At 37.0% G+C, this 24,747-nt stretch overlaps 1 protein-coding gene and 1 long non-coding RNA gene across 3 annotated transcripts; one reads left to right on the top strand and one right to left on the bottom strand.

The window, feature by feature from the left end:
* Nucleotides 1-3,773: 3,773 nt before the first annotated feature.
* Nucleotides 3,774-17,914, top strand: NAP1L1 (nucleosome assembly protein 1 like 1). 2 transcript variants are annotated; one of them, XM_019613363.2, is made up of 14 exons: nucleotides 3,774-3,881; nucleotides 4,523-4,611; nucleotides 6,895-6,997; nucleotides 9,285-9,426; nucleotides 9,871-9,951; nucleotides 10,201-10,326; nucleotides 10,830-10,901; nucleotides 11,549-11,688; nucleotides 12,967-13,112; nucleotides 13,199-13,218; nucleotides 13,851-13,973; nucleotides 14,991-15,023; nucleotides 15,400-15,450; nucleotides 17,192-17,914. In XM_019613363.2, the coding sequence occupies exons 1-14, from the start codon at nucleotides 3,865-3,867 to the stop codon at nucleotides 17,225-17,227; spliced, it is 1,179 nt and encodes a 392-aa protein (XP_019468908.1). In that variant the 5' UTR covers nucleotides 3,774-3,864; the 3' UTR covers nucleotides 17,228-17,914. The 2 variants fall into 2 exon arrangements, with proteins under 2 accessions (XP_019468908.1, XP_003202146.1); XM_003202098.4 differs by having other exon boundaries at nucleotides 10,198-10,326.
* Nucleotides 17,915-18,964: 1,050 nt separating this feature from the next.
* Nucleotides 18,965-24,741, bottom strand: LOC109366334. The gene is made up of 3 exons (XR_004159978.1): nucleotides 24,594-24,741; nucleotides 21,840-21,981; nucleotides 18,965-19,058 (listed from the first exon to the last, which is right to left on the bottom strand). It is a non-coding gene; the product is annotated as an uncharacterized LOC109366334 (long non-coding RNA).
* Between the last annotated feature and the right edge of the window lie 6 nt (nucleotides 24,742-24,747).

Below are 24,747 nucleotides of genomic sequence, written 5' to 3'. Positions count from 1 at the left end.
AAAAAAAATATATATATATATATATATGTCTTTGCCATCTGGATTTTGAGAAGTGGAAGGTATGCTGTTAGTGTTTGTAAGCCTTCCCGTGCATCTCCCAAGGGCAACTTCAAGGGGCAACTTCAAGCAGTGATACTAGTGAATGCCTCTTGCCGTGCATATCAAGGTGCAGCTGCTATTTACAATCTTAAATGTACCTACAAAAAAAGCTAGGAAGGAGGGCTGTGTTGACATTCTTGTGGAGAGACAAGTGTTAGAAGTACTACATCCAAAGAGTTAGTTTTGGAGAGGTGTGCCTCTACAGTTTTTCACCAGTAGAGCTGTGTTTGTAGAGAAGCTTGTGCTTGTTTAAGTAAATGACAATAAACTAAATGTGATGCAGCTCTATATCCGTGCTGTTGGGATGCAGAGATTAGTCTAAGTGTCTGCCAACATAGTTCTGTTGGCATAGTGCCTGGTAGCCTCATAACACAAGCACAGTTGTCTATAGCTGACAGATGAAGTGTCATGACAAAAGTAGTACCTCCTCAGTTTGGGGAAGAAATCTCCGACTGCAACTGTTTTGATACAGAGTTGTGTAAGCAGAGGGCAGATTAAAGGATGAGGTATGACAAAAGCCAAGGAAAGCAAAAGGAAAAATAGGTGAAGATAATATGAACACACTGAGGGGAAGTTCTGAAGTTGACAGCTGTTTGATATAATCTACTTGAATTTGCAAACAAACTTAGCAACTTTGTCAAAAGTCTTAGAGTAAAGTAGGCCATTGTTGGTAAAAGTGCTTGCATACGATCTAGGAAGCAGACAGCAATGCATCTGCCCCTTGTAGATAAAGGTGAGATTTCTGCAGGGTTCTGTGCTGTGGTGAATGCTTTCAGTGTAGTCATTAGCATGGCCTTTCGGTGTGGTCTCGGAAAGAGGAATAGCGAAAGGATGAAGGCTGTTCATGTTAGATGGTAGCTCAGAATTGTAAAGACAAGGACCTGCAAGGAAATTCAAGAACATGGATGCTGCTGGTGAATCTTCACTTGCCACTCTTGCCTAATATAGGAAAATCATTGAATCACCAAGGTTGGAAAAGACCTTCAAGATCATTCAGCCCAACTGTCCATTTATCATCATTATTTCCCACTAAACCATATCCCTTAGTACAACATCCAGATGCTTCTTGAACACCTCCAGGGATGGTGATTTTACTGCCTCCCTGGGCAGCCCATTCGAGCACCTCACCAGTCTTTCTGAGAAGAAATTCTTAACATCCAACCTAAATCTCCCTTGTTGCCACTTGAGGCCATTCCCTCTCATCCTATTGCTAGTTACGCAGGAGAAGAGACTGATTCCCTGCCTGACTGCAGCCTCCTTTCAGGTATTTGTAGAGAATGATAAGGTCTCCCCTGAGCCTCCTCCAGACTAAACAATCCCAGCTCCTTCAGCTGCTCCCCATAAGACTTGTGTTCCAGACACCTCACCAGCTTCACTGCCCTCCTCTGGACACGCTCCAGAGAATTTCATGTAAGAACTCTGAGCTGATTTTTGCAACAGAAAACCAGGATTTTAGTGTTTTATGTGAATGATAACATCAGCTCAGCTGCATGATTTCAAGGGAGGATGAGGACTAGTTTATGAAATAGAATAATTATAGGGCTGTTAAATATGTGTACTTCTGAAGCCTACGTGTTTGTTTTCTGAACATAGCTGAAAGCTGGAAGAGTTTATGGGGGAATTTTTGCCATGTCATTGTTCTTAAATAGATATCTGCTAGTAGTTGCTATTGGGGATGATATGAGTACTTATTAAAAGGTTTTCTTAGCTGATGTGTTCATAGCTAATCTCATGATATCTCTTTAAAAAAAAAAAAAGCTTAATTGAAATATAGAAGTCAGTCTGTTTTAGCAAATGTGTCTAAGGTACTTCTGCTGTTTCACCTAACCTGGTGGCCTGGGAAGACCATGTGTGCTGTGTGGTATATGGTACGCCTTTGAAGGATAGAAAGTGAGGTGATGTTTTAATGGAGATGGGAAACGTATCTGTAAGGAACAGCAATAGTTAATGTGATTGTCTGTCACCTTTGCATGAAAATGCAGAAAAGCCAGGTTCACTGGGCACTTTGTGCTCTTTTACAAATTGAGGCTACTGGTCTCCTAGAAAAGGTCCTGAATGAAGAACAAGTTAACAGTGCATAAGGAAAAAGTTGTATATTTGGCATGTTTAGCAAGTAAGAAACAATGCTAACTGTGGTATTGTTCAAGAAATGCGGAGACATCTAAGTTGTATGGTCCCAGTTTCTGTAGGTCTTTGGTCCGTGCTATCGTTCTTCTGAGAATGATATGCAAAGGAGATTGTATGGAACTTTTATAGGCAGCTTGTATCTGTGTGTAAACCTGAAGTCACAGAACGCGCAAACTTTGTCTGAAACACATGAAAATTAAAAATGAATCAGAAATGTTACTGGAACTCCCAACAATTCAGTAATAAATCAAGGATGCTTGGCTTATGGTAGTGTTGCCATTCTGTTTGGTAGCAAATACTGTATTTTTCTGAAGTGGATTGACAGACAGTTGGTTCTCTAGCTTTTCCACAAACTAGGGAATTGAATTGCAGTGATTATGTGCAACCTCCTAAATGCTTAATTGTCAGGAAGATATTGGATGCTTCCTCTCCATGTAACTGTTGAAAAGTAGGAAAGTATATTTGGATTTTATTTAGAATGTAGGTGTTTAAATTTGGGAGAATCGAGATTCCAATATCTCTTCATATTGAGTCTTAATATCCTGATTGTAAGGAGATTATGCTCATGTTACATATATTTTTTTTGTCAGTTCAAACAAAGCAAAGCCAACCTACTTCGGTTAAAATTTTCATTGGAATACACGAGGAGCTGAATTTCTAGAAATAAATTTGTTTAACTGGGTGGCACCTAACATGAGGACTGTAAAGTGGTGGTTTCTATGCTTCTTGAATGAATGGATTATTCTTGGGACTTGGTGCTTCCTAAGCCACTGGGCCTGAGACAGTAGTAATGGTACTGTATTTTCTTGTGTATAATATTGTTTCTGACTTTAAGCTACCAGAAACATCTTTTTTGTAGGCCATATTGAAGTATTATTTTGCTTGTGGAAAATGTTATCCATTGTGTTATGCATTTGAGAACACAGGCATTTCATTGTATGCAAGTTTTATAGTGTTTTCAACATTTACTCTTTGTAGTTACTGGGTCTTGAACATGCTTATGGTGATACTGTGGTGTTAAGAAAACTCTGGTAATTCAGTTTGTGAAATTTTGCTATCCTTAAATAGCTTGGTACAGTGGCATCAAATTGACTTTGTAATGTTGCAGTTCTCTGGGTATTTTGTAGAACTACTTGGATTGGTTTTGTAAAGTTGGGATTAAAAATGGGTTCACAAAAAGACATGCTTATTATTAAAAGATAGCATTAAGAGCTGTGTCTGCAGTTAGATGCTGGAAGTGAGTAAAGAGTTGCCAAAGGGTTCCTAGCATCCTTGGTGCTTTACTTCTTTCCTCAGATTCTATTTCATAATTTTTGTTACTTTCAATTAGACAAGACTAAATTTCGATCTGTGATATTAGCACAGATACAAAATGCAGTGTGTCATCTTGCTAGTATTTAAATTTCAGTAGATCCATCGATTCTAAACCACAGTGATGTTTTTCAGAACTTCTGTATACACTAGAGTGAGCTCCAAACATTTGCATGTGAGGTATGCCACTCTTTAGACTACAGTACTTATTTCTAAAAGCTAATATAGTTTGTTTCTTTTTCAGTGTTATGGCACTTGCCTGTAGACTTTGTAAGTGATATCTAATACTGTTCTTGCATTTTTTCCTCTAGGGTTTGAAATCTGAGAATGGCAGACATTGACAAGTAAGTAAAATCTGTAGGTTACTGAGACCGTAGCTGGATGTCCTTTACTATGCTTTAGGTAGCCACAATCTCCAGATACTTAAGGAGCAGGGTCTACTACAATGGCACCTTGTCATTGTGGCAAGATGTGCAGTTTAGAGCACAGGGGAATAGCTTGGGTTCCTCATGCCAGTTAACTTATTACTTAGTTGGAATTCTGGAGGGAAAATTTATAATGTTGTTAATATTGGTTCACTGTGTGTAGCTTTTTCTGTACTTTGCTTGTATTTTGTGGTGTCTGAAGTATTGTTTGTGTGAACCTAATCTCAATTCTCAAGGCCTGCACAGCTTGACAAAGAATATGTATAGAGCAGAATGGGAATCTTGAACTTGTTCATGCTGATAGGAGCTGAAGGAATTCTTCTGTGAAAAGGAATCTTCAAAATCCTGAAAAGGTGTTAGTTGCATACAGAGTCTGAAAGAGACAGTGAATTTATAAAGGCAAATTTGTCTTTAGCTATTAAAACTTTCAAGCATCAGCTTTTAATCCGTAAAAATCTGTTTGCTTCTACCAATCTCTAACTTGAACTCTTTAAGCTTGTTGTAGATTAAAAAAGAAAAGCCACAAACTTTTCAATCCTATTATTAAATATTCCTAACAGCAAAGAACAGTCTGAACTTGATCAGCAAGATATGGAAGATGTCGAAGATGTAGAAGAAGAAGAAACTGGTGAAGATGCCAACAGCAAAGGTAACGTTGAAAAGGCTTTTTAAGTAGCTGCAGAACTGGTTTCTAAGGAATGTTAAAAGGATTTTATATTTTTAAGGGAAGTGCTAAATCATAACTACTGATACACCACTCTGTTTGAATTTTGAAGCAATGACTTCTTTTCAGCTTTGTGTTTTCTGTTGTCTCAATTGCATTACTCATCTTAGTCATGGTCAGTAACAGTGCGAGCAGTGCTGGCCACCTATAAGGATGTATAACTGGAAAAGAGAAGATTATTTTTATCAGATGGTTCCAAATCTAATGGCAGTTAAACGCGTTCAAAAAAAAAAATTGCATATATGTATTATTTTGATCATTTCTTAGTAATTTGCTGCTAAATTACTTGATCAGAGTTAAAATGTTGTTACCAGTCTTAGAAATAAATCCTTCAGAAGATCAAGTACTCAAAAGAGAAAGTAAGTTTGTTACAAGAGATGATAGTCTGTGGATCACTGATAATGCCCCCTTCCATGATTGCTCAAGCAGAATGGTAACACTAAAAAAAAAAAAACTCTCCTTAAGATTAGGTTAGAGGCTTTGTATCTGTTGAAAGCGTTTTCAAAACTGGATTGCAAAATTTTGAATAACACAGGGCTGCCAAAGAAAAGCTTTCACTAATTAAATGGTAAGTACTCAAGTGTCCCAAAGGAATCTAGAGATGAGTAATGTGTATTTTTAGTAATTAATCCCAGCAATTGTACATGAGGATCTGAGAGGAGTAATTACGCTATATGAATCTTGGAGAGAAATTGAGTTTTCTAAGTAAGAAACATGTTTCAGTGCTAGGGAACTTAAATGACTTGTGAAATGTTATCAAGCAATTATTTTGCTAGTTTTCTAGTATTTTTTTTTGCATGCATAATGTAACCTTTGCCAATCTTAATCCTTTTTTCTTTACCTGGTTAGTTCTATTTTTAAATATGTTGAAGTTATTTCAATAAATGCTTAAGTGAAGCACTCTTGCTTTTGGGGAAAAACCTCACAGAGAATGTTTGTGGGTCCAAGAACTTGCAAAACAGAATATCTGGATTTCAGTTAAAGAGAATGTGGCTGTTGGTATTGACATGCCATGTGTATCATGTATATACTAGGTCAGCATTGCAAAGAATAACAACTGGCAACAGATTCAAATGGCACAGTTGAGTAGTTTTTAAGTGTAATACTAATGAATAGTTAGACCAGAGAAAATGTAGATAGCAAGGGGGTGGTGTTGACTAATGTGGATTAACACATAATTACAGCTTCCACTGCTAAAATATAAACTGCATCCTTTTTTGGATGTCACTTGAAATATAATTTTTTTCAGTATGTAATTTCAGTGCTAGAGCATAAAAGCAGAAGAGAATATTCATGTAGTTATTCTAGCAAAGGGCATAGAAATAGAGAATCACATTCCAAAAAATGTAACTTCAGGAAGGACTGAAAAGCTTCGCTTTTAATTGTAGGTATCCTTTAAAAGAATGCTATACAAACATAGTAAAAAGTACAGCATACTTGTTTGCATACCTGTAAATGCTGAGGATGAGGAAAGAAGGCAAGACAACATGACTATAAATGATCACAAATTCTTATTAAAAATGAATTTAAGTTCCTTTCTGCTGGTTACTGAGGTGTAGACCTTGAGCTAAAGTAAAAGGGTTGATGTTAACATGGGTAATGGGAACATTTAGGCTAGCAATTTGTGTTTTCCAAAATGTACTTCTACCATATGATTTCAAACAGTTATCCATTAGGGCAAATTACTTTTGAAATATGTAGATAATAGAGATCAAGAATTTAACACTGTTCTGTAATCGACAGTATGTCAGACTGAGCTGACTGGATTGCTGTGCTATTCCTTAAGAAAAAAAAAAAAGTTTTAATGAATAATTTATTCTTTTTGCAAGAAATAATATGTAAGCATAGACTTGCATACCAGTTCTATGCCCAAGTCTGAAGCAGTCTTGTTTCTCTCCATTTATCTGAAATGGAATGAAAACTCCATCTAGTGATAGGGTGGACTTGTTTGCAGTAAGGGACATGGTTTAGTGGGGAAATATTGGTGGTAGGTGAATGGTTGTACTGGATGATCTTGGAGGTCTTTTCCAACCTTGGTGATTCTATGATCCATTCATCTAAAATGGAGACATTTGAAATAACTCTGCCCGCGTTTCTTCTTAGAATAATATAAAGTATATTTACTATTTTTTCTTAGTATTTAAATATTTTTCAAGCCTAGTCTAGAAGATATGCTTTGCACTTACAGAATTTTCATTTCAATTTTAGCTCGGCAGTTGACTGTGCAGATGATGCAAAATCCTCAGATTCTTGCAGCTCTTCAGGAAAGACTTGATGGTCTGGTAGGAACATCTACAGGATATATAGAGAGGTAAATACTTGTTCTAATTCAGTATGAGCAGAGTTATATAAATATGCTTTCACTTTCTGAACAATATTGTCTTTAAGATTAATAATCATAAACCACTGCACTGCCTAGGTAGCAGGAAACATAAAATAGACATTAATGCATTTCAAATTAGAAGGCTTTCTATTTGAGCCTTTTTGAAGAAAAGAATGCAAAAATATTTAGTGTCTGATAATGTTTCATGCAATTGCAAAATGTCATTCTGTCCTGCTTTTATCAGTATATTCCTTATCATGACATCATGCGGCAGGCTGTTGGGTGCAGATGCACACTGCATTGCAGAGCTGTACTTCCTGGTTTCTCTAGCAGCCTCACGTGAGTTCTGACTCTCCAAGAGGAAGATGCACTGCATCTTCCCAAGAGCCTCCACATGATTGCCATCTCTGGGTGATGGGGAAGAGCTCTCTGTCTTTTCTGGGAGGCCAGCCGTGAGAGCCTGCTGATAAGGACTCAGACTGATTCTTTCTCTCCTCTAGTTTTTTTTTGTTTCTTTCTGTCTTACTGCTCTTAGTTATTCTGTATTATCTCATGTTCCTTTTAGTAAATCCATTTCTCTTATCTCAATTAGATTTTTTTTCTCCTCTTCCTCCCTCTGCATTTCTCCCAAGGAGGGGAGAGAGGTGTTGCATGGTTAACCATGACACATACGTACTTTTTTCCCAGAATGTGTTGTCAGTTCTGCCTTAATTTGAAACATGGACAAGTACGTGGTCACTTGTGGTCATGCTATAACCACAATTTGGGGATGTTGTATCAATACTTAATGTAGACTCCTTATGCATCAAAATTTGAAACAATCTGTTGCTTACTAAAGTTTTCTTCACTGCATCTGCTCTAACAGATTTATCTATCTTCTCCATGCAATTTCTAATTGTGTGAACTTTTCACCACACGAGCTGTAAAGCACAGAACTATCTGACTGTGATAGGATCCTGTGTCGCTATTGATGTTAACTGAGATGGCTACTGAATAACAGGATTTGTTCCAGCTACTCCTACCACTTTCCTTTATTACAGGCAGTAGCATAGAAGAAAAGCACAAGCAACTAATAGCCTACCCTAATAATTACAGGTCTAGGAAGAGCATGGAGTCAAAGGAGTACACAGGTTCTTTACACTGTGTTCTATATGCTGTACAATAAGGCTTTCTATATCTAATACATTGTTTTTTTTGACAGATATTAATTCATCTCTACTAATCTTTCGGGTCCTAGATATAAGAAGTGAACAAAAGTCATAACATGAATTTACTTGGCATTTTCCCTGTCAGCTGCTGTCTAAGATACTGTATCATTTCTTCACGTATTCCAAGTCCCGTAGTGCTTTTTCGTGCAAAGCATTGCAGCTTTGCCATTATACCAAGTGCTTGCCAAACTTACAGTAGAAAAGTAGCTGGAAAATGTGTAACTTGAATCTGTGCTTCCTTAACATATGCATGCTGATCTAAGCATGCTTTACAGGGACTTCTTATCTGTCTTACCAAATGTTGTTTTGTTTGTTTTTTAAAAAAAAAAAAAGTCTCACCATTGAGATGGCACAGAAGTCAGAAGGAATCTGGGATCCTAAAAGATGGTTGTGTGAGCTCTTAAAAGAACTAGTGCACAAGCTGGTGGAGAAGCTAAACATGTTCCAGGAAAAGATCTATCTGCTTGAGCTTAAAATCTGCAAATTGTTTGGCCACTCTCCAATAGCTCACCTTTTCACCTTCACCTGGGTACAATGATTTTAAGTTTTCTTTCGTGGAGTAGGATTCTCCTCAGCTGTGAGCTGGAGGTTGGTTTCTAGTGTGATAGTAACATTTGATAGTGACTTGTATTCAGAACAAGAAGTTTTATTTGCCACTATTGTGCTTATGGTAGTCTGGTTCAGATTTCATGATCTCTTTTGCCATTTTGGATTTGTTTTGCATGAGCTGCTTTTTTCCTGAAACTTTTTTTAAAAAGTATGGAATTTACCAGTGTAGTGGGTGTACAAGTTTTGAAACTTGAACTAGTTGGCACAGACTTGGGGGGGGGAAAAAAATCTTTCTGGCACTTGTGGAAGATTTTGATTCTCTAATAAGGAGGTTAAAATCTCCATTTGGATATCCTGGAATTGGAATTCCTATGTGTATTTTTTTTCCTCAGTTTTCTAGTGTTTAAAATAGTGTGAAATCTGTTTTGATACATGTTGGTGAAGGGAGCTGGTTAAGGAGAGGTCAACATGTGCATAGAATGCAGTGTTCGTCATAGTTCTGTCACTGTATTTTTCAGCTTGCCTAAAGTTGTTAAAAGACGTGTGAATGCTCTCAAGAATCTTCAAGTTCAGTGTGCACAGATAGAAGCAAAGTTCTATGAGGAAGTTCATGAGCTGGAAAGAAAATATGCTGCTCTCTATCAGCCCTTATTTGACAAGGTATTTTAATGCTTGTCTCATTTGTACTTAAAAGCTTTAGCTAAACCAAAAGGGAATATAAACTGGAAGCTTATGTATGTTCTGAATTACCTTGGTCTCCGATGTGCCTATTCAACTGAATTGACACTATTTTACCATCCATGTGAATATCAGCTAAGAATAAGGAGAAAGGTTGTCTGTTCCATGGTTAACAGGGTCACTTTAGTATATTAGGCCTCATTGTGTTAACTGAGCAGATGTTAGGTGATGTGGTAGTCTTTCTGGAATGTTGGTTCTTTAGTGTATTGAACACTGGTAACTGCTGGGTCTTTCTAGAGCAAGAAGAAAACATTTGGTTAAGTAGCTAATGCTTTATGTGAGACTAGAATCAGCAGTTTATTGGTTAGAGTACTGCTAATTGCAGTAACTAGAACATATGAAAGTATCCTTGGTTCAATTTTTCAGCGAAGTGAGATCATCAATGCAATCTATGAACCTACAGAGGAAGAATGTGAATGGAAAGCTGATGCCGAAGAAGAAATTTCAGTGAGTATCATAATCAATTCTCATCAACGTCTCCACCTTTAGCATGAAACTAGATTCAGTAGAGTAAATAAATACATTTTTTCTCAAAAGGAGAATTTTTGTAATGATTGACTGCATATTATTAATTGCATCTTAAATCATCTGCATGAAACTTCATGTGTACTATTATCAGCTAAAGACAGTTAACAAACTTGTTGGAGGATAGTTTTTAAAGTTTAGAAAAACTAACATTTTTATTCTATCAAGGAGGAAATGAAAGAGAAAGCCAAGCTTGAAGAAGAAAAAAAAGATGAAGAAAAAGAAGACCCTAAAGGAATTCCTGAATTTTGGCTGACAGTATTCAAGAACGTGGACTTGCTCAGTGATATGGTTCAGGTAGGTAGTAGTCCAGATTGCTTTGATGTTGCTTTTGTATTTAATCCAAGTGTGCTGTACAAGGAAGGAGAAGAAACACTTACGGTACTTGTCGTCTTTTGGAGAGTCAAAATTGAGCCAGTAATTGGATGTCATCTGGTCACTTATTCAACTCAGAGCAGAGAGCACTCTGAAATGTCGTCTTATTTTGTTCTTATTTGTTGAACTTATAACTTTGCATAGAAAGTCCACTAGTAAGATATAAAGGAAAGTTTGCATGAAATACGTACTATTGCTAACATTTGTATTTAGTTTGCATGAGATTTAAGCTGTGAGCTCCAGTGAAAACTGAGCTGCTGTTGTTGCCATCTGCTGGTCATGTCCATGGAAATAAATATTTCAGTGCTTGGACAAGGTTCTTGTTGAGATTCACTGGTTCTAAATATACTTTTTCATCTCTGCCGTGTTTTAAATCTTTGTACAATTTAATCTTACGAAAATTTCATTAACTTTTTTATTTACAGGAACACGATGAACCTATCCTGAAACACTTAAAAGATATAAAAGTGAAGTTCTCAGAAGTTGGACAGCCTATGGTTAGTTTAACCTACTAAACAAGAGTTCTTCTGCATTATATTAAGGCTTGTATTTGTATATCAACAACATGGTCTGTAATAAGCAGTTGTCTTATGGCAATCCTGAGAAATGTGTAGCTAGCTGCTTGTCCCCTGAAAAAGTACAAAAACTAATCCTGAAGTACCATCTGAATGAATTAAACTTAACTTAATGTTTGGATTTTAATGAGTTAATAACTTGACCTTAGTATTTGATTAGTTCGTTTTACCTATAAAGTTTGACAATTTGAGGCACTTTTTGTACAACTACTGTAAGAGAATATAATTTCCTTTCTAGAGACCAAATAACTTGCAAAGATAAAAATAATATATCTCTATAATGTAGCACCAAGAAATCTGTACGAAGTGTGAGATCTTGTGCTCATTTCTTAATGTACTGCTTGAACCAATGACACGAGGTCAGCATAGTAAGTGTAAACATCTGAATACTTACTGTACAATTTGGGCAGCAAATTCTAGGATAACTTGTGCCTGCACCACTTCAGAGTTGGTAGAGATGGATGTATTCATTTGCATGTTTATTTTTGCTTTTGATCCTCAAGTATTTAGAAATAAAAGGTATGTGTTGCTAGATTGCTAATGCTGTCTCTTTGCAATTCTTTCTTAAGAGTTTCACATTAGAATTTCACTTCGAACCAAATGACTACTTCACAAATGAAGTGTTGACGAAGACGTATAGAATGAGATCAGAGCCAGATGATTCTGATCCCTTTTCCTTTGATGGACCAGAAATCATGGGTTGTACAGGGTAAGTGCTAATGAATAGCCATAAGGGAATATAACTGTTTCTTCCTTATTATCCAAGTATAAGCTTTTAGTTACCTAGTAACTTGTAAATAGCTAGGCTCAAGTTTGAGGTTAAAATTTATTGAAAACTGCCATCTTTTAACTTCCCATTAGTTTGAAACATCTAAGACTCCATTCCTCATGTATCCACCTAGTGTTACTTCCAGTTTTTTATCATGTAATATAAATTGTATATAAATATGAAAAAATTATATACTGTGTAATCTAAACATTGATGCAATTTGTAAGTACATAAATAGTATCTATATATACCTACAGTTAAATTTAATACTCTTTGTAAATTGTTCTGCAACAACTGAAGCTGAATTGGATGCTGGATAGTATTCTTTTAGTGGGCCTTGATAGCTTTTTAAAAATCTTGTTTGATCATATTTTGGAAACCTTTTGTATTTCTGGCATATAGATTTTTTTGAGAAGGCAAGTCTGTTTTTGTGTTCTGTATTGCTGTTGTCCAGTTTATAATAGTTGAATGTTTGCCTCTCTGAGAACCTTTCAATTAATCTATTTGAGAAGTAGAGAACAGTCATATCTAAGTCCAACTTTCTCATGATTTTGAAGATGTCACATTTGGTGGTCTCTTCTGTTCTAAATTAGCTACAATTCCTTAGATGATTTAATCTGTTCTGTACATATCCATTGCGAACACTCTTCTGAGCAGTAACAGCTAGAGTATCTCACTGTCACTTCGGGCTGGTTTTACCCATGCACTACTGTGCTCTTACTGATACTGACTGATGCTTGTCCCTTCATTTCCCGGTCACTTAATGTAAAACCTTGCTACAAATGTCCTGTAGGAATTAGTCTGCTTGAGTACATTTGATCAAACTGCCATAATTCGGACTGTTACTGAAAAGTATATCTCCTGGCAGAGATCCCTGTGAGATGACTCTGCCTTTCTGAAAATGATTTATGCATAGCAATGACTGGGAATGTTAAGACAGCAACTTCTTATCCTTAAACAACTCACCTCTTTCCTTTGAATCTGTAAAGGATCTAGTCAAGAAACTTCTTCAGCCTTATTTTTGTGACTTCATTTACATTTTCCCAGAATACACTGTCAGTGTCAGTCAAGCCAGTGGGTATGATTTTTCTCTGTAAACAGCAAATAACCTTGGTATTTCATGTTCAGTGTATTCCTGAAAACTGTGATCGTTTCTGAAAAGTATTGGTAGAAAGTGGAGATGTTCTAAGCTACAACCTTTTTTTCTTTCTTTCCCAGCTGCCAAATAGACTGGAAAAAAGGCAAGAATGTTACTTTGAAAACAATTAAAAAGAAGCAGAAACACAAGGGTCGTGGAACAGTTAGAACAGTGACAAAAACTGTTTCCAATGACTCCTTCTTTAACTTCTTTAGTCCTCCTGAAGGTAAACAAAATATTTGTGTATTTACATTAACTTTAAATGTCATGTATAATTCATTCACTTATTTCCTTTCTTCTTTTTTCTCACAGTTCCTGAAAGTGGAGACCTGGTAAGTTGTTTTATCAGAAGAGTTTGGGGGTGAGGGAATCACCAGTGAAAGGCAGTTATATACAGTGTGCTTTCTGAGATTTGTTTGGGAATTTAAATTGTTTCAGTTTTAACTTGGGAACATTTGTGATAAATAAATAAATAGTTTTTCTCTGTTAGAACGATTGTAAAGTCCAGTTCATTCCACTTTAACGGCTTATTGTAGCAGAGAACGTTTTTTAGGTGTGCAGGTGCTTTACACTGGGGTGATCAGTGAGAATCATGAAGATACTTAGCAAGTTTCACCTGGTTAGTTCTTAATGCTGTGCATGCAAACTGAAAATCTATGGGTGATATTACATTTAAGTAGAAAAATGGTTTAAGTTATTATGTAGAGCAAGAAGGAAACTTAAACTCCAGGGCTTTGTATGGCTAAGTTTGCTGAAGCAGCAAACTCTGAATTCCATAATGTGTGTAAATGCTTGAAGTATAAAACTTGATCTCACAATCTCAATTCTATAATTGCCCTGAACCAAAAACTCATGAGATGGGGATTTGTGTAAATCTGTCCACATCAAAATTTGTGCAACTTGTGTTTTGCTGTCAAATGTAGTTATCAACTTATGATTTAGAACATAAAATTGTTTTATGCAGGATGATGATGCTGAGGCAATCCTTGCTGCAGACTTTGAGATAGGTCATTTCTTACGTGAACGTATTGTCCCCCGGTCAGTATTGTACTTCACAGGAGAAGCTATTGAAGATGATGATGATGATGTAAGTAATGTTCTTTTGAAGTGCTAAAAGCCTCTATATAATGTTGCTTAAAGTTTTTTTGTTAACTTCTGACTCCTATAGTTACTGTTAGTATCCTTAGAAGGGGAGGTATCAACTTTAGTTTCAGATAGTCTTCCTAGGATGTTAAGTAAGGAGCAGCATTAAAGTAATTAATCTTCCAAGTACTGAATTCAGAGTTCTGTGGCAAAAGCACTGATAGATGACCACTTGGAGTAATGTCTGAATAAAAGCTTGTGTAGAAGTCATTCCTAGAGTGATGTGCACAATACTTGAATAGAAAAATGAGCTGCCAGAGAACAAATTAGTCTAATTGGTCAGTCTGTTGATTGTATTTACGTGGCTACTAAGTTCTTGAGGTTCAGGCTTTCAGGAGAGCTCTTTTTAGAAAGTGAGAGAAATTAATTGTAAGCGTGCACATTTTTTTTTTTTCCTTCAAAGCAGGTTCTTCAAAAGCTTGAATTAAATGCATTAAAAAAGCTAAAGCTGGAAAACAAACCACAAAACCCAAGAACTCCATATAGATAAAATATTTTTCCCCTGTCTCCTCATGAATTAGGATTGCTTGACAAATTTACTAAATCTGTTGAGTTGATTTAGCTAAGCTAGGTCCACCATTGAGCTGAATTTTTAGAATTTAGAATGGTAACCTTTAGTCCAGTACTGTGGCAGTTGATAGATAGAAGATGAAAGTGACTGTATGGACTGCTTTATAGTTCAAGACACTTTGTTGGGCAGAGGTATTGCCAGTTTAATAATCTCTTCCAGTGTTGCACGTAAGGAATGCAAGGCAGGAAGTGTTCTCTGCCAGAGCATAGTTTGAGATTGAATGTTATTCATTCTGATTCATAAAGCTATTTCTAATCAGTCAAATATAGGATGTTCTCTTAACACATAGTACCATGTGTATGCTTTCTGGCATCAACTTAAGTTATCTTACATGAACTGATGTCTGTAATGACTGTTTATGATAGTCAAAACTATTTCTTTCTTTCCTAGTATGATGAAGAGGGTGAAGAGGCAGATGATGAGGTAAGTTGACAGATTGCTTTGACTTAAATAGCTTTTCTCCTGTAGTCTGTGTAGAATAAGTTCCATTATTTTTTTTTAAGTCCTGTGAAAGCAAGTTTAAGTAATACTTACGAATGTAAGATGCAACAGCTTGTATTCTGGGATCCAGAGTGAATATTACAAACAAAACAACAACAAAAATAATACTACAAATCAAATCGCAACTGATGTAAAAAAAAAAAAAAAAAAGTGCTTTGTAGAGGGCCTACTAATACAGTATGCATAAATTGAAGTGGTAGTGAAAGTATTTCAGAGTAGAACTTCATCAGAGTTGAGAATGGCTTGGGAAGCTGAATGTGGATAAGCTAGTGAAATATGAACAACTGTTTTCTTTCAGGAGGGGGAAGAAGAAGCAGATGAAGAAAATGATCCTGATTTTGACCCAAAAGTAAGAAATTAAAAGAACGTTTCAAGTGTGCATATGCATTCATATTCCTATTATTTAATGAAGGCTAAATATCAAGTTTTAGTTGAAACGTTTAATAGCTCTTACAATAAGTGTTTTTTTGGCTGAGACTGTTTTGGTTCCAGTTCTGATGGTCTAATACGTGTAAGACAACTTCTTTTTTTTTTTTTTTTTTTAAATTCCTTCACTAAGAAACTTTCTGTGGAAGTGACATTTTACTTTGAGTGCTGTAATCTATCAAGCTCAGTTTTTTGTCAACTTGTCTTGGAGCAAATTTCTGCTTTAGTTCAGTGATGTAAGTGTTCTGTACTAGTAATCAGGAGAGTACAAGTAATAAACGCTCAGGTTTGGGGAACTTGCCATAATCTTGTTCTTGTACTGTGCTGGAGTGGGTTTTTTTTTCCTTTTTCAAGGGAGATGATAGTGAGCCTGTATTTCTTGAGGCAGCAGATGTCAAACTTCAGGAATGCATCTACAACCAAGCACTTGAATGTGGGCAACTAAGAGCAATGTGCAGCTTTGTTTCATGTTTAATGGTCAGAGTAAATGAGTAGTTAAGCTCAGTTCACTGGAAAAGTGATTTTGAGCAACTAAATTCTTAGCTTTCTCTTAGCCGAGGGAAAGACGTCCTTAACCAGCTGAAAGCATCTGACGGTTGAGGGAAAGCTGTAGTCAGAAAGTCAAGCTGCGTAAGTTGAAAGTGTGCTACAAAATATCCTTCTCATTTCTAATCTGGAGGCAGTATATTTTTCATTAGGAATATTTTGATCCAAAAGAAGTAGTACTGGAAAAGTACTGGAAAAGATGTGGGCTATAGAACTACTAATAACAATATGTGACTTGTTGGGGGTGTTTCATCTGCAGTAGAGTGTTCCAGTTCGATGTAGTTCTAGAATCAAAATGAAACAGCTGCAAATTGGGCTTCTGGTTCCCACCACTTCAACTGTTTTTGCAAGTTATATGACTGAGGGCAAGACCGTATGCTCAGTTTCAGAGAGAACTGTTGTAGGCTTGTAGAGAGGTAGACAGTAGTGGTACTATAGTGTTTTGAAAAGAATAGATAACCGTAAGTTAATTACAGACTAGAAACTAGATGAGTTTATGAAAGCACTGCAGTCTGAGAATAGCTATCAACAAAAACTTGCAACTCTTCACCCTCAAAAGCCTTTTCCATAAATTCCCACGTTACTCTGAGGTATTGTTGATTGCCTGCTTCAGTACAGAAGAGTTTGTAAGATCTACTTGGAAATTTTCTAGCAACTATAATTATTTCAAAAAATCTTTCCAGAGTGTTAAGAACATACCTTGATTTTTGTTTCATTGTGCTGCTGTATGTTGGTTCTGAAGTAAGGCTGTGCTCTTGTCAATCAAAATGAAGGCTGTGGGTTTTTTTTGTTTCAAACTGTTTAGAAGGTGTGGATGTCTCTGTGCCAGTGTTTGATACAACCTATTGCCCTTCTCCTTTGTCTAGTTTCAGTGTCATTCAGAGTATACCATCATACTTGATTCTGATCAGATTTTTATTCTCAATGCATATACGCAAAAAAAGTGTTGTGAATGTTACCACATGTAAAGGTATTAGTAATATTGGACAGTTAGCTCAGTTGAACAGATGCAAGAAAAACCTGACTGCTGGAAGTTGACGAAGTATGTTAACAATTTGAATAATTCCTGAAGTATTGATATCTGTGAGCTGATATTTCCTTTTTTTCCCCCTCAACAGAAGGATCAAAACCCAGCAGAATGCAAGCAGCAGTGAAGCAGTGTGTATGTGGCCTTGAGGATTACCTGCACTGTAATAGCCTAAACACAACTATTAGTTACTTACAGCCTTATGTTTTGTATCTTGGTAGAATTAAGTAACCAATTTGTTAAAAAATGGAATCAAACACATAAGAACCAGTTTAAAATGTAGGTTCAATCTACCTAACATTTTAACAGTATAATTTTCTGCCAATATGTAGAATGCAGTAAATCCCCTAAAGCATGAATGTTAATTCATTGCTACATAGTTTGGTTCTTGTGAAGTCTTTGTCATGTAGCTATTAGACTGCAGCTGTGAAGATTATCAGAACTGTTAACCGAGACCAATATTTGTTTAGAGAAAGCTCTCTCCTGAAGAACCAACCAAAGTATTTTTCAGCCCAGTAGTCTGAACGGGTTTAAGTCTGCTTGCACTAGCTGTGCCTTCATTACTTTGTTATAGAAATGGCAGTGACTTGTACTAACTAGGAGATGATGATGCGTTTTGAATTTGACTACTTGAGAAGACTAGTATAACTTGTTTAATTTCCAATGAGACCACATTAAACATTCATAACTGTCAGCTTGTTTATGCTATGGGTTTTGTATTTTATGTGACATAGTGATCTACAAAAGAAACCTAGCCATCATATTAAGGTTATTGTTTACCACGGGGTGTGAATAAAACCTAGTATTTTCAGAAGCTAGTCTTGTTTTATTATGGTGTGTATCTGCATGTGTAAACTGATAAGGTGTATCTCATGCTGCAGTTAGTTCACTATGCTAAAACAGAAATTGGGAATTATTGAAAAGTAAGTTCTTTAGCATCTTAAAAACAGTAGTTTGGATAGATATTGATCCATATTTTTTACTTGCAGTGTGATACCTGTGAATCTGAGCTGTATGTTTCAGTGGTTGGTCAACACTGCCATTTTGAGAAGACAATTGTTTTTAGAAGTGGGGCTAGATCTAATGAAGGACTTGGATATTGCCATGCCTGATTCCAATAGAGAATTGGAATACTGGTGTGAAATCTGGAGCGAAGAAAGTAGTGTGGATTTCCAGCCTGCATAGACAGAGCTATGTTGTTCTGAACAAAATCTACTTTGTAACCTAAGAGACTGCTAGAACATCTGGCTGTATTCTAATTTGAACTTGGTGTTAAACATCTATAGAGGAGGAACCAAACCCCAAGGAATTCTTCCTTCCTCACCTAATGTTCTATTCACTATGCTTGTTTGCATGATTTGATTCATTTGTTGTCTATACTGGATGCTCTCTGTCAGCTGAACCATGTGCTAGACCTGTCTCATTAGTTTTGTCTCTAGGTGTTCTCAGTGTGAATTTGAATGCATTCAGATTGAGGAGATTGAGCTGATATCTTTCATGCAAGTTGTTCCTAGTCAATAGGACACAAATGTACTCTAGATTCTTATTCATGACGTAACTGTAGAACAAGTATGTAGATAACTTTTTGAAGAACGAGAAGGTCTTCAGGACAGTAGAGAAGTGTCCAGCTAGCTATGGATGTGTTTCTACAGTAGCTTCTCTTTGCCACTAATATAAAGAGTTAAGGGACTGAAAAGAACAGGGCAAGCAAGAGGCAAACTGCTATGTCAGAATGAGGTTGTGGAGGCCACGTTAATTTTGCAAGTTTCTTGCTTAGAGGATAGGTAATATGTAATGAAGCTTATCCCAAGTGCTCTTCTTAATCCTCAGCCCCTCTGAAAGGAGGATGGTCTAGTGTGCTCAAAACTGTTTTTTTATTTTATTCCTTGATGTCTTGAATACTGTAGGGATTAATTACAGAATCCTTGTCAGGTGTCATCTTTTTCCTCACCAGATACCTATAGGAAAAGGAACCCTTGTTATCTATAGCTGTATAGAAAACAAATGTGAAAGCTGTGTTTTTGAATGTTTTTCTGATAACCTATACATCATAGCATAGAAAAATATAATAATAGGAGGTGAACAACACTATCTCTAGTAGTTGTGTCTTAAAGTAGATGTGGTTGTGGTCTTGATAACATTAGTCCTGATAGAATGTGCTTATCCTTTGAGACACTGGTGCTGCCAAGTGTTTCACTTGGCTATCTTTGTCTCTTTGAATGTCTCCCAGGATCGAGTGGAAAACCAAGTACTGTTTGTTTCAACTTGAACTTCAGGGTATGCAGAGACCAAACTGATATTTAGCAGTTACTATGGAAGGGCCTTGGGATTCATACTTCTGGACCTAAGTATCTGAAGTCCTTACTTACATCTAGCCCATTTTTCTAACAGTATCTGGCAACAGTCTCCCAGATGGAGAAAGTGCTGTAGGAAGTCCTCCAGCATACTTCAAGCTGTTGTTCTTATGAAATGTGGCTTGTATTTAAATTGCTTTCTTATTTGATATCTTATGCAATGTGATACAGTATTTGAAAAAAGGAGTTGATAAATGTTAAGGATCATCCATGGATTGCAAAAGCCAGAACTATGAATGCGTGTCTATAGGCAGATTTTGGTAAGCTGTTCTCTAGACTGACTAGCTAGTTCTTGGGCTCAAGTTGAGGAGCTAGTCCGTTAAGAATTGATTTTGTAACTGTTTTGATGCTTCACACAGTTTCATGATCAACAACACTCCTGTTTAGCAGTTCTGAAAGGCAGTATGGAGCAGGAACGTTAAACTTTCTGCAATTATTTGAGAGTTGTGACTCATTCTTGTCACTTCCTGTGGATTTACACCAGCTGTAGAGAATCTATTTAGTATTTCAGGAGATTTACCTTGTTATCTAACTAGCTCATGTTAGGAAAATGTGTCACCAGAAATTGAATTTCTTGATGAGTTGTTGCAGTACTACTCTAGAACTTAAATGGGGGTTTTCTGTCCAGTTCTGGTCACTAAACAGGCTGCTGCTCATTATTTCTACACTTCTGGCAGCTGTAAGTTAGATTGTAAACACTGAAGGATCTGACTTTTCTTACTGACTTTTCTGTAACTAGCTTGATAAGCTTAGATTTCTTAATTGGATTATTGGAACCAATGTTTCCCAAGCTATGTAGCAAGTAGTTTAACTTTTTAAGGTTTTTAATGGCTAAGTGGAAAAAAAAGACAGCAGAATGCAAGAAACTGCAGGAACGTAACAAATGTAACATTCATCTTTGCCTTCAAGCTGATATTTAAACTTTCTCTCTGCTAAGTCCCATTGTTGTAGGCTTTGTTCATAAATTAGTAGAGCATGAGAGCTAATCATCAGTTTGTATGTCTGCCAGTAATTTTTCTATCCAGAAACATCTGTGCAATGGTTGTTTCTCAGATACCTTGTGTTAGGTGGGAGAATTGCACTGTGTTCTTCTCACTGACAAAAATGCTGTACTTGCTCTACTTGGTGTGCATTGGGCAGTCTGATAATGAAGGCATTTCTGTATATGATGGCTTTGATGGCCAGCTGGTTGGAGCTTGAGCTGCACATGCTTCTGAGATGGATTTAGTTCTACAGCAGTTCCTGCTTCATTCTGTGCTAACAAAGCTACTTTACATAGTTAGGGTACAACTGTCAAAATCTTTTCTAGTACAGTCTAGTTAAGTGGTTGCTACTCACCCAGCCTTCGCTTTCATTTCTGAACTGCTCAGTTCTGTTTATGATGCACAGATTCTCAAATTTTCGAGCAGATGTCAAAGTAGTGACTTCTACTTTCTAATGCTTATCTGAAGCAAATCCATTTGTTGGAGTGGGAAGTCCCACTTTTGTGCCCTCTCAGATCAAGAATTGGAAGCTTATCTGCATAACTGAGTCACGTGATAGCTTCCATATCATCACTTATTAAATGTTCTGTTGAACATATTAGCCTTCTGCATGTAGCCTGCATCCTTCAGCTCTTGCAGGAAAACTAGAACAAGCAGCACAGGGCAGCATGGAGCACACCAAGCAAAAGATAAAGCTGTTCTGCATTTGTATTTCCTTAGTGTACACTAGAAGTGGGGGTGCATAGAGTGTGAGGGTTTGGCAGAAGAGCTTTTTGGTTTTAATAAATATCTAAACTAAATACCTAACTACGGTGCGCTGAGATGGGAAGAGTGGTCTCCTCTGCTTCTTCCTTATTTAGCTGTTGTTTGATGTACTTTTTGTATGTTTAAGTAAGTGTTGCAACTATACACCCAAGCTTGATGTTTAATCCTAGTGTTGATGAAAAGCAATCTTTATGTTCTAAATGTACAACACATTTTAGTCGGTGATAGGTGCTCAAATCTGAGACTCTTCATGTCACTTAAACCTCTTACAGTCTAGTTTTCTCTCTAATATGTATTTTGCCACTTTGTGACATGTTTAGAGGACAGCTGACTATGGATTGGAAGGGGCTCTGGAAAAGTCAGGCCTGAGCAGCTGCAGTGCTGGTGGTCTGTGTCTAGATACTGCTATGGGTTGTAAGGAATGCGAAGGCCTGGGGCAATACAGTTAATAGTTTTGGTCAATATTTTATGAATTTGTGAACTCTATAAGGCATGCACAGGTATCAGTGAGGTGGAATTCATAAGAGACTGCTACCAGATTCCACACTCAGTACTTCAAGTGTTCTGTCAGCAGGAAGTTCCTGGAAAATAACTTGGAGACGGTAAAGGTCAGAAAATATGCTCAGTAACCACTTACTGTCTAATTATTTTAGTGGCATACCACAACACTTGCATCTGTCATGTGTTTCAGTAGACTATTCTGTCTTCCTTCCATTTAGCAGTGTCTGGCCCATGCTTCTTTTAGGTTTCCTTTTTTGCTGCTGTAGCTATTTACTTCTCTGTAATAGAAGAAATGATGTTGAGGGTTATCACTCCATGTACATTTAACATCCTTCCAAAATTAAGAGTTGATACTTGATACAGTGCTGCTGCTGCCTGCAGTTCTGTTATCCAGGAGAACACCAAAATTACAGGCTGCTTAATCTTTCACAGTGACTTCCCAAGACAGTTTTTATCTTGCCTGAGAGTTTAAAAAAAAACAAAAAAAAAACAAAACAAAAAAAAAAACCCACCACACTTTAAAGAATAATTACAGCGAGAGTCATTAAAGTTTACACACATAATTTGTTCTGCCTGAGCCTTTAAGTCAGGAAGTTTATGATGCAGAAGACCAAGTATACCTAACAGCCAAGCATCCCTGTTACCACTGCTTAACTTTGTATGTAAGCAGAGAAACAATCAGGAATAAGTAGATCTTAGATGTAGATTCTTTCAAGGAAAAGTGGCTTGTTTCCTTTGTTGATTTTTCTTTTTCTTTCTTTTTTTTTTCCCCCTTCAGATGGTAGTACTTCAGTTTTGACAGTAGGAGGCATCTGTGCATCAGCTGTTCTGGAAGAATTTTCTCTAACTGGGGAACAGATGCAGAACAAACATAGTATTTAGTGGAACTTAAGGAAAGGTAGCAGATCCGGAACACACAGTGATTGCAGTGGTTTGAAAACATGTTTAAAGAAAAGAAAATCAAAACCTCAGTGGGATGTTTAGTGGGTTTAACCATGTTGAATGTGGGTTTTCAAAACAGGAGTTATAAGAAACAACATTTCAGGAAGATCTTGTTTTGAATTCCATGTAGGAAAAAGACATTTGTTATCCTTTGGTAAATTCTGCGCAATAAAACTGGGATATTGTGTTCTTTTTGCCATGGAACTCTGTCAGTGTTTCCTTCAACCCAGGTCCCTTAAGTTCTGACTGCTCTGGTGTTTTTCGTCAAATGTAGTGTATTTAAAATGGCTATTAATATTTGTTGGCATAGAGAATACAAGTTGAAATGGATGTTTTGCATGTTTACTTCTGATCCACATGCTGAGGTGAATTTCACCAGGAATAAATGGTTGTGAGTCTCTACATCAGCAGAGTATGTCCATCAGTGTTTAGAGCTGGGTTAAAAAGCTGACGCTCATCACTTACCGCAGTGGAACTGAAAACTTTATACCATGGAAGTGGAATGAACATAGTCCTGTTCTCCTACATAGTTCATGAAATTCTTCAGCCTTCTTCACCCATCTCAGTTTTTCCTCCTTTGATTAGTTACAGATTACAACTGGCACTGAGAACAAGTGATACCACTCGCATAAAAATGAGACAGATTGTGTTAACGTACTTAAATACTATGGTGCAGTGTTGCAGGGGAGGAGAAGTTCCTGAATGCCTGCTGCAGAAATAATACATAGGGCTCTAGCCCTAGTTTCTATACTACCGGCTTGGGCATTTGCTAGGAAGCAAATGATCATCACTTGTAGTAATGGAGCAGCAACCAGAAATGTATAGGGGAATTGTTAGGAGCTTGTGCTTTGTGGGTTTAGTTCAATGTCCTGTGCCTTTATATTTGATGTAGATGAATACATTTTAGCTTGACGTAAGACTGATTGTATGTTAAGGTTTGACAGTTTCAAAACTAAGTCCATATTCGTGTGATAGTCAGGAGAAAAGCAGATGCAAAGCACATGAGAAGCCTGGAAGCTCTTGCTCTGTGCGTGTGTGTGTGTGTGTGTGTGTGTTGCAGACTGAGACAATTGCAAATGACGTTTGGTTCTTAGTATGTATGTGCCTCCATTACAATAGCCATAAGGTGGTTGTGAGGATGAACTCCATTTTTAGTGTACATACTGTGCTGCAAGGAAGAAGCACTGTTGTCCAGTTAAGCAGAGCTTTACAGTACACCCCTTGTTCGAATTGTGGCCAGTATGTTACCTTTGTTCCTGACTTAATTTTCTTCCTAGTTACCACAGGAAAGATAAAAACAGCTAGAAGAGTTGGTTTTAATTGCTTTTACTACCTTAATTGTTTACCTCTCAGCAATTTATCAGAATTGACTTTGAACTTCAAGAGGAAATGGCTATAATTTGCAAGATATGCAGAAGAAAACTTTACAGAGCTTTATGAGAGAGAAACTCCATTAATACAATCATTAATAGTGAGGTTTTTTTAATGTGCTCCTACTGACCTGTGCGATATGGGACTTGCTTTCTGCCTGCTAAGAGCAGTGTAAGGAAGGTGGGTGTTTATTATTGCTTTTGTATATTATTTTAATTGCCTTATGTTCAGTAACGCACCATTTCCAGCATTCAGTTTATGGTGGTGTTGTCAACTAACTTCAGTTACATAGCTTTTGATTTATCCCCGATACCAAAGGCTTTTAAAATAGGTCATTGCTTGCTGTAGGTCACTTGGCTTTTCTACTCACATGGTTGCAAGGAACCGGGAGGCAATGCAACCAATATGAAGATCTTTGGTAACAACAATCAGAAAAAAGAATCTTCTCTTTGTTAATTCGGACCTGTTTGTTGTCTGCTGTGAAAGTTTGCCAGTACGGGGCTTGCCCGAGTTGGGGGCGGTGAGAGGGAATGCGTGCATGTAATGTAAATCATACATATCCTACATCACTACGTACCTGCTATAAGCTGCTTCTCCCGCCCCGAGATCAGCTCGTTACTAAACCAACGCTAAAGGCTGCGTGTGAGACTCCGCTTTGTCGAACAGTTACGGTGGCTCTAAGTGCTGCGGTGCTGCTAGCAGCCGGCGCCGCTGCTCCTGGCCTCCAATCA

Source organism: Meleagris gallopavo, chromosome 1, assembly GCF_000146605.3.
Source record: "Meleagris gallopavo isolate NT-WF06-2002-E0010 breed Aviagen turkey brand Nicholas breeding stock chromosome 1, Turkey_5.1, whole genome shotgun sequence".
Classification (NCBI taxonomy): Eukaryota; Metazoa; Chordata; class Aves; order Galliformes; family Phasianidae; genus Meleagris; species Meleagris gallopavo.
The sequence above is the reverse complement of the archived record's forward strand: the minus strand, read 5'-3'. Positions and strand labels throughout refer to the sequence as shown.

What these genes read in the sequence shown, in the direction of transcription:
- NAP1L1 (XM_003202098.4), top strand. An exon ending in TGAAGATGCCAACAGCAAAG is followed by an intron (nt 4,612 to 6,894) that starts GTAACGTTGAAA and finishes TTTCAATTTTAG; the next exon opens with CTCGGCAGTTGACTGTGCAG. An exon ending in TTCCTGAAAGTGGAGACCTG is followed by an intron (nt 13,219 to 13,850) that starts GTAAGTTGTTTT and finishes TGTTTTATGCAG; the next exon opens with GATGATGATGCTGAGGCAAT.